The 18,179-nt window shown below is 25.9% G+C and overlaps 3 protein-coding genes across 19 annotated transcripts in view; 2 read left to right on the top strand and 1 right to left on the bottom strand.

The window, feature by feature from the left end:
* Positions 1 to 273: 273 nt before the first annotated feature.
* On the bottom strand, positions 274 to 5,875 carry LOC108004353 (adenosylhomocysteinase-like 1). Of its 5 annotated transcripts, XM_017067202.3 has the most exons (11): positions 5,402 to 5,875; positions 3,750 to 3,797; positions 3,213 to 3,297; positions 2,929 to 3,122; positions 2,531 to 2,855; positions 2,322 to 2,472; positions 2,082 to 2,234; positions 1,836 to 2,001; positions 1,434 to 1,680; positions 1,235 to 1,355; positions 274 to 1,162 (listed from the first exon to the last, which is right to left on the bottom strand). In XM_017067202.3, the coding sequence occupies exons 1-11, from the start codon at positions 5,501 to 5,503 to the stop codon at positions 1,156 to 1,158; spliced, it is 1,599 nt and encodes a 532-aa protein (XP_016922691.1). In that variant the 5' UTR covers positions 5,504 to 5,875; the 3' UTR covers positions 274 to 1,155. The 5 variants fall into 5 exon arrangements, with proteins under 5 accessions (XP_016922691.1, XP_061943285.1, XP_016922692.1 ...); XM_062087301.1 differs by having other exon boundaries at positions 274 to 1,355; positions 5,402 to 5,551; XM_017067203.3 differs by lacking the exon at positions 3,750 to 3,797 and having other exon boundaries at positions 5,402 to 5,547.
* A 240-nt stretch (positions 5,876 to 6,115) lies between these two features.
* On the top strand, positions 6,116 to 17,709 carry LOC108004321 (rho GTPase-activating protein 190). 5 transcript variants are annotated; one of them, XM_028663985.2, is made up of 24 exons: positions 6,116 to 6,257; positions 7,572 to 7,916; positions 8,011 to 8,921; positions 9,011 to 9,220; positions 9,449 to 9,460; positions 9,654 to 9,840; positions 9,933 to 10,048; positions 10,118 to 10,270; positions 10,340 to 10,578; positions 10,651 to 10,852; positions 10,935 to 11,105; positions 11,174 to 11,425; positions 11,513 to 11,691; positions 11,773 to 11,956; positions 12,047 to 12,255; positions 12,346 to 12,753; positions 12,835 to 13,062; positions 13,142 to 13,306; positions 13,687 to 13,736; positions 13,828 to 14,191; positions 14,261 to 14,392; positions 14,465 to 14,515; positions 14,622 to 14,718; positions 14,806 to 17,709. In XM_028663985.2, the coding sequence occupies exons 2-24, from the start codon at positions 7,746 to 7,748 to the stop codon at positions 15,002 to 15,004; spliced, it is 4,890 nt and encodes a 1,629-aa protein (XP_028519786.1). In that variant the 5' UTR covers positions 6,116 to 6,257; positions 7,572 to 7,745; the 3' UTR covers positions 15,005 to 17,709. The 5 variants fall into 5 exon arrangements, with proteins under 5 accessions (XP_028519786.1, XP_028519788.1, XP_016922615.1 ...); XM_028663987.2 differs by having other exon boundaries at positions 6,117 to 6,257; positions 7,218 to 7,916; positions 12,065 to 12,255; XM_017067126.3 differs by having other exon boundaries at positions 6,117 to 6,257; positions 7,218 to 7,916.
* Positions 16,377 to 18,179, top strand: part of LOC108004322 (potassium voltage-gated channel protein Shal) — a 155,689-nt gene continuing 153,886 nt past the window's right edge. For all 9 annotated transcript variants that reach the window (XR_009833454.1, XR_009833453.1, XR_009833452.1 and 6 more), the window contains exon 1: positions 16,377 to 16,512. The gene's annotated coding sequence lies outside the window, so the exon portion shown is untranslated. The remainder of the gene's footprint in view (positions 16,513 to 18,179) is intronic.

The following is an 18,179-nucleotide window of genomic DNA, read 5'->3' as shown; positions in this document are numbered from 1 at the left end:
CTTATGTATATAAAGTCTTTATATAGTTTTCGTTACGTTAAAGTATTGATTTTTCATATTTTTCTTTTACTATGATTATATCTATTTAAATTGAAAACAATTTGTTTTTTTAAACAATTAAATTTTTATCAATTTTCATAGAAATATAAAAATAAAAAAATCATAAAAATATAAAAATCATATTTACTTATATTTTAAATTTTATATTTAAAAAATGAGAATTTTATTTTCTAAAAAATATGATGAAAAGGTAAAATCAAGATAAACACATGATTCAAGGCATCAAACGTTTATTTCATTCCTATTTTTCCATTATCTTCTATCGACGGATGATATGACCAATTATAAAATGATTAATTTTTTCCTAATTCTTCTTAAATAATTATGTACATAGTTTTATTTGCTTTATTTTTACAATTTCATCTTTTTTTTAATAACAAAATCAAAAATAGTAAATTCAAGCATACATGATTGCGGTAATCAATTGTGAACAATTATTAGATATAATTATAAAGACAAACTCATCAAAAGATATGTCATTGTACTTCAATTCATTAATATTTATTAATATCTTGTAATATTAAATTCTCTCTATATATGTACATATCTTCAATGTTACCAAATATTGTTCAAAATGCAGAATGTAACATCAATACATCAAAAATAATCTCAATGAAAATTTCTAAATAATTACATAATCTATAACATTAAATATACTTTACGTATACAGATTTTTACAGCAAACATTTTTTAAAATTATTTTTGTAAAAACTGCATTTAGCAAACTTGTACTTCAATTCGAATTAATAACTGCACATGTATTTCTAAATGCACAAATCATAAATTAATATGTTCTATACACTTTTGAATATTAATTAAATATATATATTTATATATAATTAATTATTGATTATTGTAATGGGAGGCAATATTTTAGTTGAACTAATATGTATATATCTTTTTGAAATATAAAGAAAATATTTTTTTAAAATAATAAAATAAAATATTAACATGAAACCTTGTTATATATTTCTATTAATTTAGACGAAATTAATAGAAGAGATTTTAATAAAATGAGGCAGCTATTTTTTAATACTTATAAACATAAATTTCAAATATTGCATATACTATGCTATGTTATTTATTCATATATTTTTAATAGCTGAAATAAATTAAAATAATTTTAAATAAATAAATTTAAATAATATTAGGAGATGTATAAAATAATACGTACCGATAATAATTAGGCTTAAAAGGTCCAGCCTTATTAAGTCCCATATATTTGGCTTGTTCATCTGTTAACTCCGTTAAATGCGCATCAAATGTCGGTAAATGTAATGATGCCACATACTCATCTATTGAATAATATTATTATATTACAGTTTATGCATTGATGCAATGCTTAATGAAACACAAAGATATTTTATACTTACCCATTTTTTTTGGTAACAGATAAACATCACTTTTATACCGTCCTGGAGGTGCATTGAAAAGTTCAATCAGTGCTAATGCTTGGGTAGCAGCTGTAATCGACACAACAAACGAAGGAATACTGGAACAAGACAAGTTGACTAACCGGCCTTCTGCTAATAATACGATGCGCTTTCCATCTGGCCAGATAACATGATCCACTTGAGACCTTACTTTTTCCCAAGTTAAATCGGGCGTGCGTAAACTGTTCTGTTAAGAACATATTAAAGGAGTCTTAATGTTTTACCAATATATTTCTTTTTTGTTCTGAAATATAAGAAATACGAATTTTTCCCTACACTCTAGTTGAAAATCTAGTCGAATTTTAGAAAAATTAACTATAGATTGTTAGAATTTGAACGTACAATATCTATTTCGGTATTACTGTGTCCCATATTGCACACTACGCAGCCATTTTTCATTTTATCCATGTGCTCACGCGTAACTACATTTTTATTGCCAGTTGCAGTAATAACAATGTCTACATTTCGAATAACTTCATTTAATTTCATTACTCTAAAACCATCCATACTGTAAAAAATGTATGTATGAATAATCAGTTTATATGAAAGTTTATATGATATATTTTTATTTTGTTTCAGATTATTTACCTTGCTTGTAAAGCACAAATTGGATCGATTTCAGTTATATAAACAATACATCCCAAACCTTTAAGAGCTTGACAACAACCTTTACCAACTTCACCATAGCCACAAATTACAACCTGTTTTCCACCAAACATAATATCTGTGGATCTTTTCAAACTATAATAAGATACATTAATAAATATAATTAATGGCAAAATTTTAGTGCATTTCAACATTTCGATAATTGATGTTTAATTAATTTACCTATCAATAATACTTTCGCGGCAGCTATAAAGATTATCAAATTTGGTTTTTGTTACACTATCATTAACATTCATGGCAGGAACGGATAATTTTCCTGCTTTTGATAATTGATATAATCTATGTACACCTGTTACGCTCTCTTCGACGATTCCTAGAAATTAACATTATTATTATTATCTATTTTATTGTAAAAGAAATGATAGACAAACCTTGAATCATCTTAAACATAGCATTATATTTTTTGAGCATTAAATGTGTTGCATCTCCTCCATCATCTAATATCATATTAGGTTGCCAATTTTCAGCAGCTACACATTTATCAATACACCACCAAAAATCTTCTTCTGTTTCACCACGCCAAGCGAAAATTGGATAGCCAGCATGAGCAAGGGCAGCAGCCACTTCATTTTGAGTAGAATATATATTACATGCTGCCCATCTAACTTGTGCTCCCAAATGAACTAAAGTTTCAATAAGAACAGCAGTTTGAGCATTGATATGAGTGCATCCCACAATTTTAGCATTTTTCAATGGCTGTTTAAAATAATTTTTTATTATATATTAATATCAATTAACTTTTTGCTTTTATTGCAGATAATTTATATACCTTATCTTCAGCGGCGCGCTTACGAAGTGCCATAATTCCTGGCATTTCTTGTTCTGCTATTTCTATCTCTCTTCTACCAAATGCATGTTGATTAATATTGCGTACACAAAAATCTATAAAACCATTTTCTGTTTTTTGAATTTTTTCTCGAGGTGATACATCATCTTCATCTGATGAACTTGCTGTATAAGATGCTAATATAATAGAAAAATAAATTTACTATATTAAATTAATAATAATTTTTTTTAATTATAGATACACTATAAAAATGAATATATTCATACCAGAACTGTAACTATCTGTGCTACTAGCTGACAAAGAGCGACTGCGATAACGACTGGACTTTTTCAAGGCTCCGGACTTGGAATCCTAAACATTTAAAAGATTAAATCATATATCATTGTAAAATTATGAATATTTTATCTCAAAAAGGGCTGCAATAGATGGAAATAGACTACAAACATAAAAATGTAAATGAAGCTATTTTATTTGATAGAATGGACACAGTTTAATATAGACGAAATTTAATAATTCTTTTTATATATATTTCGATTTATGTTATATAATTATTATATTACTTATATTACTTTATTAGATTAATAAAATAAATGAATGAATTATTCATGACTTTAATTATATTTTAGGGAAAAGTCGTCTTATTATCCTGTGTTATTTGATGAGAGGACAAAATGATAATTCCATTGGCACATATCATATTTATGTAATCATAGGAATTAAAGCAGCCCTGAGGAAATTGTAAGGATTGCTTTGTGGAAAGGAATACAAGTTTACTTGTTTTGTACACGTATATTCTTACTTACTAATTTTGTTCTCGCGCCGTGAAAGGCACTATTTGATGCCTCTAAGCTCTGAAATCACAACAACCACCATTTCATAATTCAAATTGGGTCAAATTTTTATAATACAGTCCGTAGTTTGGTACAAAGCTCCCAAAGGTTGTACTTGTATGTAAAATTCAAATTACATAAAATATCAGTTTTATGTAATTGTATGTTTTATGTAAAGATCTCCCTTTTTGTTTTATAATTATTCCTCATATATTTATTTATTATACTCATTTGTTCTATAATGCTAATAGTGCCACGCCTATATGGTGTATTTAGACTTATAATGAGCGATGAATGAGTGATTGGTACCGAACCTACGGACTACTGTGTGAATAATGCTCTATATGTAAAATAATATAAGCGCCCTGATAACAGGTATTATATATAGCATGCAAATCATCTCTTAATTCTTGCATTATCAAAGTAAAAATTATAAATATATTATGTACCAAATATCATTCAAGATATATATATAGATACATATATATCATAATATAATTAGAATGATAAAGTATAATAGCATAATATATAAGGAAAAAAAATATGTAAAAAAGAATTAAATAGTTTTTGTGTTTTTTAAGCTTTTGGTACACAAAAAGAAATATATAAAAAAAGATATATAATTTAAAAAAATTTAAAAAAATTAAAAATCTGGTTTTTTAAATTTCATTAAAATAATAATCAATAATAATGAATTTTTTATTTTTATATTATTTTATTTTATAAATAAATAAAAAAAAATAATATAAAAAATTTTCAATTATATAAAACATTTTTATTTTGAATTATAAAACATCAATAAAGAATATAAAACAAAGCAAAGAAGCTTTGAAAGTAATTGTTTCTTAGCAGCTGGTCTTATGTATATGAATTATCTATAAGTTTCATACCAATTACCATAAAATTACTTCTATATTGTGTAACATTAATGAAGTGTTAATTATAGTATTTTTTTTTAAATATAAAAATAACTTTGTGAGTCAAAAGTATATATTCAATTTATTTATAAATTATTTTTTTATTATTCTTATGATTATTATACATTTAAAATAAAAATTTCAAATAACATCTTATATTTATTGGCATTATATGATTAATAAATTTTAAAATTAAATCATTATTTTTAGTAATAAATTTATGAAATTTTTTTATAATGAAGTTTAATTTGCAATAACAATAGTAGAAGTTATTTGTTTGACAATAAACAGAAAGTATATATAAGACCATACATCAATTAATACCATGTGTTGCATTACATAATAGCAACATGTGGTCATAAGACTTGAAAGGGTTGGGCTAAGATGTAACAAAAAAAAAACAAAACACATGTTAAAAGAGTTAAAGGTAAATCAAAGGTTTTAAATAAATAATTTAATAAAATAGAAAGATAAAAACAATAACGAAAATAAAATTCACTAATATACTATCTTTTTATTTTGTACAATTATATAAATTAAAAAAATATATATTTTAATTTTTATAAATAATTTAATTAATTAAATATTTAGTACGGCGGTAAAATACAATACTCATGGTAATATATTATTATGATTTTATATTATTATAATTCAAGTTAAAATAATTCATTTATTTAATTATCTAGGTGACAGAATCCTTAAATTTACCTTATTGTTTGATGCTGGATCAGTGACAGGACCATCAGTAACGGTATTTCTAGCCTCTTTTCCTGACGACGTACTATTCACAGCATCCCCGCTGTCAGCCATTTTTAATTCGAAATCGCACTAGTACATTTACTCAACGACAGATGGTGCTTTTATGCTGTTACAGGAGCGTAATCATGGTGTGCTTATAGTCAGATAGTTTTTGTCGATATTGTTCATAAATAATTGATCAATTTAAATAAATAATAATAAAATTGAAAAAGCATTATTTTAAAACTTAAAAAAAATATAATAAATTTGCTTCAATATAATATATATAAATCTATTTTATTAAAATATTCAAAATTCTTAAAAATATGATATTCTTATTTGTTTTAAAATATATTAAAAATATTTTTAGTCTATTTATTTTTTTTATTATATAAAAATTTTTAAAATTATTAATAATAAATATTGTATTTAATTAAGTGAATATAAATAATAAATATAATTTAATAATTTATTTATAAGAAAAAGAGAATTTATTTAAAAAATAAATCAAATATGCTAGATACGGCCTTGTTCTTGTTCGACATATACTATCTATTCTGAAAACATTAATCCTTGTGCCCACCCACCAAAATGGCTCCTTTATGGGGCAATTCTAGGTGTTTGACGTGAAGTTATTTACACACCTGGAATTAAGCCTTCATTGAGATAAGTTGTAGATGTCTTTCTGTGCACCGTGTGCGTGAAACAAATCAAGAAAGAGTGCGTGTTCTATAGCAGTGAAGAATCGATCGAGTTCCTGAAGAAAAAATTATACAGGACGGCCGGTTGGTGTAATAGTTCGCTTGCTGAACAAAAATCTGTACAGGTAACATAGCCTTTACTACATCGAGTAAGATATTTTGATTTTTTAGTTTTTTGATTTTATTTAGCTAAGCTCCAGCATATTATACATATTGGTTATATATCTTATTAAAATTTGTTGAATCCCAAAACTATCATTGGTGTTAAAATTGACCGCGGTTGTGTACAATGCATATTGATCTATTCGTAGCTGTCATTTGTATATCGAATAATTTGTTTCTGCTGCATGAATCATGTCTCGTAAATTTTATATGAAGTCTATAACTTTAATTTATTACTTTCGCAAGACAAAACTATTTATTCCATTATGATAGAAATACTCTATCATTATTACAAAACATTTTTGTAATTTTATTAAAAAATATAATCGTAATGTTTATTTGAAACTATTTTTAACATTAATGTTCATGAAAAATTATTATATTCATCTTCTTATTATTAAAAAAAATTCAAGTTTTATATCATATATATAAAGATTAATGCAAAAAATTCTTTATAAAGAGATTTTTGACGTTTTATTTCATTGAATCCATAACCTGTATAATGTAGGAGATAATTTATTTCTAGGAAATTATAAATTAGTATAAAAATTAATTTTGTGTATAGTGACTGCTTGTTATTTGATTCATCTCTTATTTTATTATTACTATCAAATATATTTTTCAATATAATTTATGATATGTGTGTGTATATATATATATATATATATATATATATATATATATATATACATAGATACATATACGTACATATATATATATATATGTGTTGAATATAATTTTGTGTGATTTTAAATATATATTTTATTAATGTGAATTTTAGATGAATAGTGAATATTATCATGAATATTTAATTTAATTTTCATAATAAAGATATAAATGCAACATGAGTGCAACTAACATTTAATAATATATAATGATACTGTTTATCATTTTATTCATTTGTGAATATTATTTTTTTTCAGATATACAGATATAGAGTGCCATTCCAAAGAATTATTGCTCACATTTGTGCTAAATTATGAATGTTGTGCTTTATATAAAGAAATAAAGTGCAAAAATTTCTTAAAATCTATATTATTAATTTCTCTAATGATGTAATTTTGTCATTTATAAAGTTGTAATAATAATTATATTAAGCTCAAATGAAATTTTGACAAATGACATTTCTTTATGATTATTTATATATAAATTTGCATGTCATACAAAAATTTGAAGCATGATATTCAAATGTTGTGAAGAAGAAATATAAAATAAAAAATATATTGTTAAAAATGTTACCAAAGGGAGGTAATGCTAATTTTCATATAAATTTCTAGACTTGATATACAATGACCAAAGGGAAAAATATTGGTTTTTAATAACTACAAAATAAATGAATAAGAGAAACTATTAATAGTGGTACTTAAAAATGTCCTGAGTAAAGTTTGATGAAAAGATTTTTATTTTCACACTTAATTATATAAATGATATAATCAAATTAAGCTTTAAAAATGGCAAGAAAAAGTGATAATATCAAAACCATCAATGTTGCTATTGTTGGTCTTTCTGGTACAGAGAAAGATAAGGGGCAAGTTGGTGTGGGAAAATCATGTCTGTGTAATCGTTTTATGCGTTCTTTGAACGATGATTATAATGTGGACCATATATCAGTGTTATCACAGGTAATTATTAAATGTACATGTAATTAATTTGGTTAAATATAGTTTGTTTGCTTTGCAATGTTTCCTCTTATTAATTGATTATTATTTTTTGCAGTCAGATTTTAGTGGTCGGGTGGTGAATAATGATCATTTCCTATATTGGGGCGAAGTTACAAAAACAGCAGAAGATGGAACGGAATATCAATTTCAAGTAATAGAACATACAGAATTTATAGATGATGCATCTTTTCAACCTTTTAAAGGTGGTAAAATGGAACCTTATGCAAAAAGATGTGCAGCCACAAAAATTACTAGTGCAGAAAAGCTTATGTATATTTGCAAAAATCAATTAGGCATAGAGAAAGAATATGAACAAAAAGTTTTACCAGATGGTAAATTAAACATTGATGGCTTTTTGTGTGTATTTGATGTAAGTGTTGTACCAAATAGATCTATAGAAAAACAGGTTGAAATAGTAGCAAATATATTAAATAATTTAATGAAAACTAAAAAACCAATAGTTTTGGTAACAACCAAAAATGATGATGCTAATGAACAATATGTAAAAGAAGCTGAAAAATTAGTGATGCGTAAAGAATACAAAGGTTCCATATTAATAATTGAAACATCTGCACATGAAAATATAAATATTGATTTGGCATTTATGATTTTGGCACAATTGATTGATAAAACTAAAATGCGAAGTAAAGTTATTCCATTTGCGGAAGCGGCCAGAGCTAGAAAAGAATTATTAGATGCATCAACAGAATCTTTACAAAGATTGATTCGAATACATGTTACTGATTATAGAGCATTGTGGTCTCAAGCATCTAAAAAATTAGCTCAACACAAAGAATTTTCAACATTTGTTGAATTATTTGGTATTGATGCAACTCAAAGATTATTTAGGAGACATATTAAAAAATTGAAAGATGAACAAGTGGCAAAAAAAATCCAAGGATATTTGGATATGTTACCTGATATTCTTCATGAAATATGTCCTGATATAACAAATTTGATCAATGAGTATGTTTTCAATTATATTTATTTAATTCTAATTGAAATATTTTTATGAAAATATTTTTTTGCTTATTCTATTTATTTTATTTATGTAGAGAATGGTCTGCAGTACAACAATATATAAAAGAACATCCTGATTTTCACCAATATTTCTATGAATGTCCTGAAGATATCCCATGGATTGATTGTGATTTTGGTGAAAATAATGGAACAAAAATTCCTTATGATGTCTTAGAAACACCAGAAGCTGAAACTGTTTTCAAAAATCATATAAATGTATTGCAACAGGAACAGCGGCGATTAGAGTTAGTATTATTATATTTTTAAAATTAATTATTAAATATATATATAAATATTTCTTAATATATTTTATAATCATTATAATCTGTTAAATTTTTGCTATTTATAAATAAGAAAGAAGTAGTTTTTTGCTAACATAATTATTAAAATTATATAGTCATTCAGCATTTTAGAGATTTATGTGCAATATACTAATGCTTTGCTTTATTCTGGGTGGCGTTTCTTTTGTGCAGACTTCCTAAAAGGTAAATTGTGCTTTTTATTGCTTTATATTTTAGAATATTATTTTTTTATAAAAATATATAATTATATTAACATTTTTGTAGTATTATATGTTTTAACTATCAAAAACTTTATAAATATCTTTTAAATATTGAAAATAATTATATTGTAATAAAGAAATATTTATATTTATATAAAAAATTTATCATTTCTTAGATGGAAAAAACAGTTTAAACAGTTATTGGAAGAAACTGGTTATGTTACACCTGGAAAACATTTATCTGAAGTTAGAGTTCTTTTTATGGGTAGAGAATGTTTTGAAGCTCTTTCTCACCATGATTGTCAAGAAATATATGATCAACATCAAAAAGAAATTATTGAAAAAGCTAAACATAATTTCCAGGTATAAATATATACATGTCTTAACATAATAATAACATAAACATAATAAATATTTTTTGTTCTATTATATTTTTTAATCTTTTATTATTTCAGGAACTATTGCTAGAACATGCTGATTTATTCTATCATTTCAAGAGTATAGCACCATCTGGTACTATTACACAAGATGATATTAAAGAAATTACAGATGCATTAGTAGATGATTTTAGGTAATTAATTTAATTTTTTTTATTTAAATTATATATAAATATTTTTGAGTAATCTTTTATGATGTACAGATATAAAGCCTTAGATAGATTAGATCAAGATAGAAAATTAATGCTATTTCAACATTTGGGTTTTGTACATTGTCCTATAAGAGAACATTGTCCAGCTTATCCAAATTGTATGGATGCACTTATAGAACGAATACTTGGAACAAAAGCTCACAGGTAAGATTTAAAAGTATAACAAATAATAATTTTTAATTAAATATAATTATCAAAATAATAATTTTATAGACCTTCCTCATGGAATCACAGTAGTCAGTGGCAATTAACATCTGATAATAATCAATTAAATTTAGTTATACTTGGAAGCAATGGACTTGGTGAGGAATTCGCTCGTGAAATAAGAGCACAAACAGAAGATGATGAAGTAGAAATTGATTGTCAGTTGTATACGCTTGGATATCGAATAATCGATGGTGATGTTGGATTACCACATAATTCATTTACTACTTCAGATTTTATGCCTCATGGTATATTATTATAATATTATTATATAGAGAATTTTGTAAAAATAGAATTTTGAAAATATTTTAAATTTATAGGTTCATTTTGTATTTATGCAAATGAGGATTCATTTGAATATATTCGTTCTTCTTTAGAAAAAACTTTATTGTCGAATTTAGAACAAGAAGATAGATTACCATTTCAAGGATTACCTATTGTTATTATGTTTGTACCAGAATCAACAATAGATGAAATGGAAGCAATACGACTTAGAAAAGAGGGTCAGAATCTTGCTGATAGGTAAAAATTTATGAATTCTACATTTCATTTTACTTATGAATTTTATTTCATATTTAAATAAAAATTAATATCTTTATATTAGTTTGCAGTGTCCATTTATTGATGTTTGCATAGAAGATTTGGAGCAAGATAAAAGATTTCCTACTTTACTTGTGAAAGATGCATTACAGCAACTTATACAATCTATAAATCACAGAGCTGGTTTTTTAAATATTTACCAAAGTGTTATTGAATGTTTAGAACCAGATATTAGGTAATATAATTTTTAAATAAATTATAAACTTTTTGATCATCATAATATTAATAATTTTTTTATTTTAGAATAATAATGTGTATGTTCTGCGGAGATCCATATTCCGTGGAAAACGTACTTGGTCCCTTACTCAATCATCAATGTTGTTTTCTTAGTGGCGATCGATCGATTGTTTTAGAAACATTTCTAGGAGAATCGAAACGAAGAGTTGAAGTTATTATTTCAAGTTTTCATGGAGCAAATGCATTTAGAGATGAATTAGTACATGGTTTTATACTCGTTTATTCCACAAAAAGAAAAGCATCACTTGCGACTCTTAAGTATGTAATGCAATATACATATTTCAAAATAATATTATTTTATATATTTAATAATAATACTATTATTAATTTGAAACTTTTTCGTAGTGCATTTTCTATGAATATACCAAATTTACCAATACAAATAATGGCTGTGACTGATACTGGAGGTGCTAATGCTTTCTTCAGTAATGATTTAAGTCATTTACTTATCACAGAGGGAAATGCAATTGCGGATAAATTGCAAGCACATTTTATGACTTCGGCATCTAGTTGCCAACAAAAAAGTACGTTATGTGTATTTATTTAAATATTCTAATTAGAAGTATTTATTAGAGAAATTTCTACTTGTGTTGTTTTTATTGCAGCGGCATTTTATACACCATTCTTTAAAGAGGTATGGGAAAAAAAACCCGAAATCGAACAAGCATTCAATATGGAAGAACCAGGTAATCTAAATGATAGCGGTGAAGGAACTTTGGAATATTCTGCATTACATCCTATGCCACCACCACGTCACGAAAGTTATCATCTTCAAACACCAGATGATGGGTAAGTAATCTGAAATAATCTCTAATAATATCATCTAATAATAATTATCTTAAAAATTTTTTGATAATTCAAATATCTAATGTGAAGCAGTATGTCTGTAACTTTCAGAAGTGGTTCTGAATCTTACGAGCAATTAACTCCCGATGGTGATCTTGGAGATACAGGATTAAACGAACAGTTTGCAGACAATAGAGCTACACCTAGTGATGATAGTGATATTTATAGCCAAGTAGATTTTTATAGAGAAGAAAGAGAAAGAGATTTGTTAAAACCAGGAGATATTACAAACAAATTATCTGGTTAGTTTTGTAATAACGAAATTTATTTATTATATATATAATAAATTTATATGTAATTTTATTTTTTTTATTTATTTTTTAATTTCATAGGATGGGTGAAGGATACATTTATGCCTCAAGATGGAGTAACTAATAGTTATTCTCACAGAGCTTTCACAACAGGTAGAAGACATATTTCTCAGGCAAAGCCGCGTCCAAAAGGAAACAGTCAAACTTTAAAACAACCTGGTAAAATAAATTTGAAAGATTTTTCAAATGTGACGGATGCTATAGCTAGAATGACAGTAGGAGAAAAAGATGAACATGGTTCTAAAATAAGTATGGGTCATGCTCCACTTGCTACTCCTGAATTAGATCTAGGTTCCGAATATGCGCAAGTAAAAGATGTTGTACAAAGTTTATATCCTTATGATGGTGATTATATGTATGCCTCGGTACAAGATTCTGTCGGAAATAATAAATCCAAGTTACGTCATAGACGTGAAAAAGGACAACCTTGTAAGAACTTAATTAAAATAATAATTTTAATTATAATTTACTAATATATATATGGATATTAATTATATTTTCATTTTATAGCATATAGTGATTCTGATTCTGAATGGAGTTCTTTGGAAAGACAAAGAATTGCTGATATTTCAGGTAAAGCAAATAAAAAACCACCATCGCATAAAAGGATACGAAAAAAACGTACACCTATATTTGTTGCCTCACCTAAAGTACCATCTAGTATGGGAAGTGGAGATGGTATTGGTTTGAATTATAATGTTAAAGAAGTAAAACTGCGAGTAAATCCCACAGAAAGAGGTATATGTTTATTATAGTTATATTTTATTATAAAAATATATTACAATTCTTTTTTAATATAGTATCTTTTTTAATGTAGAATCCAGTGAAACAAATTCTTCTGAATCAAGTGATCCAGAACATACTTCAAGATTGAGAGCCAAACATAATAAACATACTACTGCTGCTATCTCACGAAGAAAATTTGGAAATTCATTACCACAACAACATCCAACTTCCAATAAAGAGATATTTAGTGCTTCCTGTAAGTAATATACTTAATATGGCTATTTTTTTTTTGAATGTTAAAAATGTTTTAAAAAAAAAATAAGAAAATAATTTATATGTGTATGTTTTATCTTTTCCTATCTTAAATAAGGTTTATTATTTATAATTTTTTAGTTTGTTAATTTAGTAATTTTTTAATCGAAAATAGCTAAAATATAAAAATTGCTAAAATTTAAATCAATTGTTATTATATTTCAAGTAATAATGTAGAATTTTCTTTAATTATTTTTTAAAATGATTCAGATAAAATATAAAAAAAGGTTTGCTTAGAATTTTTCTTATATATTTAATATTGCATAAAATTATTATTATTTTAATCAAGCAAAACTGTAACTTTATATTTTGGCAATATTTCAGATGAATCCAGTTTAGATGTTTCATCTCCACGAGAAATTAATTCTCCCAGTGTAAGTAAAAAGGATGTACGAAAAAGTAAAGATAAATTTTTATATAAATTTTTTTAAAGATATTTTGTTTCGATTTAATATTTTAAATAAGGTCAAAGATGGCGATAAGTTAAATAGGAAAAAGGATAAACAAAAAGCAAAAGAAGATGAGAAGTTAGAAAAGCGTCGTCAAAAAGAAGAAAAGCTAAAAAAACATGCGGAAAAGGAAAAGGAAAGAGAGAAAAAAAAGCAAGAAAAAACAAAACAAACTAAAGGTCCTAGTTCAACATTAAGTCTGAGTCAAGTGCAACAACCATTAATTGAAGATTTTGCACAAAGTGAAACAAATCGAATACCTCTATTTCTTGAAAAATGTGTGCAATTTATTGAAGATGAAGGATTAGATTCTGAAGGTATATATAGAGTTCCTGGAAATAGAGCACATGTTGAACTCCTTTTTCAAAAGTTTGAAGAAGGTAAGTGGTATTTAAGATTTTAGATTTAAATATTAATTTTTTTCATTATTTCATGTTTTATTATTGCAGACGGAAACGTGGATATACATTCATTGGATATACCAGTAAATGCTGTTGCAACTGCTTTGAAAGATTTCTTTTCAAAAAGGTTACCACCATTAATTGATAAAGAACGAATGAGCGAACTCGAGGATATCTCAGGTAAATTATAATGATTTTAAAAAACATTAATTGTTAACTATTTGCGGTTTTAACACAAGTTTTTTTACTTAGGTGCTCGTGGTATTAGCAAACCAATGTCTGCAACATGTATGAATATGGAAGGTAACCATTATTATATAAATTTCAATAAATAAATGAAATGATAAAAGATTTATGGATTTATATTTTTAAGATATATTTAAGATAAATATTTATGGATTTATTATAGATCGAAGCTGCAGATTATTAGCATTACGTTTGATGCTCAACAAATTAAAGCCAGTTAATTTTGATGTACTTAAATTTATTTTTCATCATTTTGTAAAGTAAGTCTATCTACAGTTTAAATAGTTATATAATTATTAATTACTAGAAACTATTAATTATGTATATTTTACTTTGTATATTTTTAGAGTGGCTGAAAATTGTAAGCTGAACAGTATGGATAGTAAAAATTTGGCAATCTGCTGGTGGCCTACTTTATTACCAATAGAATTTAACGATCTTGGCAGATTCGAAGCAATGAGACCATACTTGGAAGATGTTGTTCAAACAATGATAGATCAATATCCTTTCTTATTTTGTGGTGAAGAAGCTATCGTAATGGTGTAGTGAAAGATTACATTATTTCGAATCGTACAATTAGAGCTTGTACGAATAATAAGAAATAATTTCGTATTAATACGATACGGATTATTTCTATAACGTTTAGTCCTTACGATCATGAATAATGATTTATCTTACTATGTTTGTATATCATGACTTCATCGTAGTGCATTTGAACTACGATTAGGATAATTTTCATGACTTGAAAAAGACGAACAAATTAATTTAAGTTTACATACTCGTTCCATTGCAAAGTGTGACTGACGGAGTGATAGATTGATGGTCCTAATGATGGCTATTTGCAGGCCCGATAATAATGCGAATAATAAAAAGTCAATCCATGTGTCATAACAGTATGCATGTATCATGTTGGATGTATTCAGAGCGATGTATTTATTAACATGTAATTAGAGGTAAGTCTTAATATTTGATAATAGCGATTATAGTAGTGAGCTCGATGTTGCTTTTTTTATCTGATTTTTTTTATTTTTCATTTTGTTCTTACATTTTTCTATAGATAAAAATTTTTTTATTGTATGTAATGTATGTCTGAGAATGAATGTATGAGAGAGAGAGAGAGAAAGAAAAAAAAATAAGAGGGAAGGATAAAAAGCGAGACAATGGCGCAATCTTTTAAAAAGAATATTCGTATTCTAAAGCGTGTTAAAGATATTATCATAAAATGTATGAGGTATACAATTTCTCTAATTCATGTGATTTTTATATAGCAACAATATCAAAAAATTTGAAATATCTCTGCAACTAATTTTTTCTTGATTAATATTTGTTTTTAGTCTATCAGAAAATATTTTTAATTTGCATTTAATATATTTTTATATATATTGATGAATTTTTTTTCAAATCAGTATTTCAGAATACTTAATTTGATTTAATAGATTTGATTAAACTTATTGGTGATACAGTGCACAATATATCCAATATATCTTAATTTGATTTAATAGAATTATTTAAGTTCGTCGGTGATAAAGTGCATAATATATCCATTCCGTCTGAATGAAAAAGAAAAACAAGCAAAAAAAAAAAAAAAAAAAAAATGAAGAAATTGAAAAGCGTTACATGTATTTGCAATTTTTTCAAAATGTGCAGTGAATAAGCGTTTATGTCAAGAAGATTGTAAGGATATTGATATGGTTCTAATTATTAAGGTAAATCTTGAAGATTTCCGGATTATAACAGATCATGGAAATACTAAATGCTAAGAACAATACTTAGATTCTCACAAACATTTTTCCAAGTTTCATAAAGCGAACGTGTACATAAGATTATAAGATTGTAAGCTATGAAAAGTTTATAATGAGAATCGTGAAAATCGATTATCGATACTTTCGAGATTATTCAGTGGTCGCCATGACCGTGAGTTTACACAAATCGCTTTTATCTTTTTTTATGCGATGCATAATGTATTTGAAAAATAATTGAATAATAGACGAAGGTCCGTGTTTTTAATCGCGTATTGTATTTTGTGTATCAGCTTTCGTCTGTATTTATAAAAGGTATTTATAAACATTTTATTTTATTTCTTAATTTTAGAATATTAGAATACTCATTGGGCGTGTAACCGATCGTCAAACTATTCAACCATTTTGCTCTTGTACCTGCTGCGTTACTCCGAACTACAATCTTTTTCTTTTTTTAAAAAACCATCATTTTAAATTATTATACATATAATGATTTTTATGATATCTGCATGGATAAAGAGTTCTGACGATCGCTGTTACTCTTCTGAAGATGAAATGAAATTCGATAATATGACGCATCAACACATCAAATGACTGAGCCATTAGAACTGTGATGTAGTTACTTGTTTTTAATAATGTATAATAGTAACTATGGAAAGGTAAAGGATTGTTCCATGACGCTTAACGTAACAAATGCGATCTTTGTTGAAATGAAGAATATTGTTTCATGATTAGCATGTTAGCATTAATTGATTTTCCAGCGTGCAAAACCTTCTTCGTCTATTAGTGCGGAATGTAGTCCGATTCGAAATCCGTTCGAATAGCGACGAATTCACACAGGTGTAGGTGTGCCATACCGTGTGTAATTATTTCACGATTTAATGTAACTGTACATCTTTCGGCGATTGAAACATTTATAAGTAAGGATCGTCAGACAACAAAAAAAAAAAAAAAAGAAAAGATTGAGAAAGTTAACGGACTGATCGACAATGCGATCCATTATATAAACAAATTCGTTTGTTTATTTTATTTTATTTGTTAATCAGAAATATAACGAGGAACATTCCCATAAGTAATGATTGAAATTACTTATGGTCGAGTACGAATTCGACGAGTTCATGTTCCTTTAGCAATTGATACATTGCATATAAAGAAATTGAAAAGAAGACAGGAAGAAACAAATCATTTAGGTTAGGTCGTTCGATCTCGACGAGTTCGTCCTCGATAGATTTTGCACTGTCATATTTATAAGAAAATCGTCGTAACGATATTTCAATGATCTATTTAGCGTTCCGAGGACGCTTAGCAACAAACAACGGATCGTACATTCCCGTATTAGTCATAAAATGAACAAACAAAAGAATTTTATACATTCGTACGTACATAATTGTATAATGTTATTAATAGGAACACACACAGAGACGTCGATGTTACGTGTAAGATCTGGGATATGGATCAAATGCTGTCTGAAATAATAATGACATGATTTCTGTCATCGTCGCTGAATTCAAACTGGTCAAATTTTTCGAATACCTGTTTATCATTTTTGATATTCTCTTCTTTTCTTCTTTATTATTGCTTATTATTTTCTTAGTTGTATATTATTTCTTTAAGCATGTCTTTATATATTTGTACTACACTATAATTTCATCTGTTGAATTTTTATCAATTTTTAATTAAAATTTGAAGCTCGGCTTTCATCTTTCATTATTAATTATAAATTATTCTCTAATAAAGAAAGCTAATAAATATTTACGATATACGTATTTCTCAAATATATGAAAAAACTGCTAATTAAACATGTATTCATATCTTGTATCATAAATTTTAAAAAAATGCATATTTCTTCTATTCATTTACTATCGCTTTATTTGTTAATCTTTAAATTTGCTAATCGTTAAAAGGTATTTTACATACATAAAACTGATGTAATGTTTGCATCTTGGACGATTAAAACTTTTTAATCATTTAAGTCTTGGACT

This window comes from Apis cerana, linkage group LG1, assembly GCF_029169275.1.
Source record: "Apis cerana isolate GH-2021 linkage group LG1, AcerK_1.0, whole genome shotgun sequence".
Lineage (NCBI taxonomy): Eukaryota > Metazoa > Arthropoda > Insecta > Hymenoptera > Apidae > Apis > Apis cerana.
The sequence above is the reverse complement of the archived record's forward strand: the minus strand, read 5'-3'. Positions and strand labels throughout refer to the sequence as shown.

Bases quoted from the DNA above. Each gene is read 5' to 3' on its own strand.
- LOC108004353 (XM_062087301.1), bottom strand. From the start codon at position 5,503: ATGGCTGACAGCGGGGATGCTGTGAATAGTACGTCGTCAGGAAAAGAG. The intron at 3,298-3,749 runs GTAAGTAAGAAT...TTAAATGTTTAG, and splicing joins ACGGCGCGAGAACAAAATTA to GATTCCAAGTCCGGAGCCTT. The intron at 2,235-2,321 runs GTAAATTAATTA...ATCTTATTATAG, and splicing joins CGCGAAAGTATTATTGATAG to TTTGAAAAGATCCACAGATA.
- LOC108004321 (XM_028663985.2), top strand. From the start codon at position 7,746: ATGGCAAGAAAAAGTGATAATATCAAAACCATCAATGTTGCTATTGTT. The intron at 10,853-10,934 runs GTAAAAATTTAT...TCTTTATATTAG, and splicing joins GGTCAGAATCTTGCTGATAG to TTTGCAGTGTCCATTTATTG. The intron at 11,106-11,173 runs GTAATATAATTT...TTTTTATTTTAG, and splicing joins TGTTTAGAACCAGATATTAG to AATAATAATGTGTATGTTCT.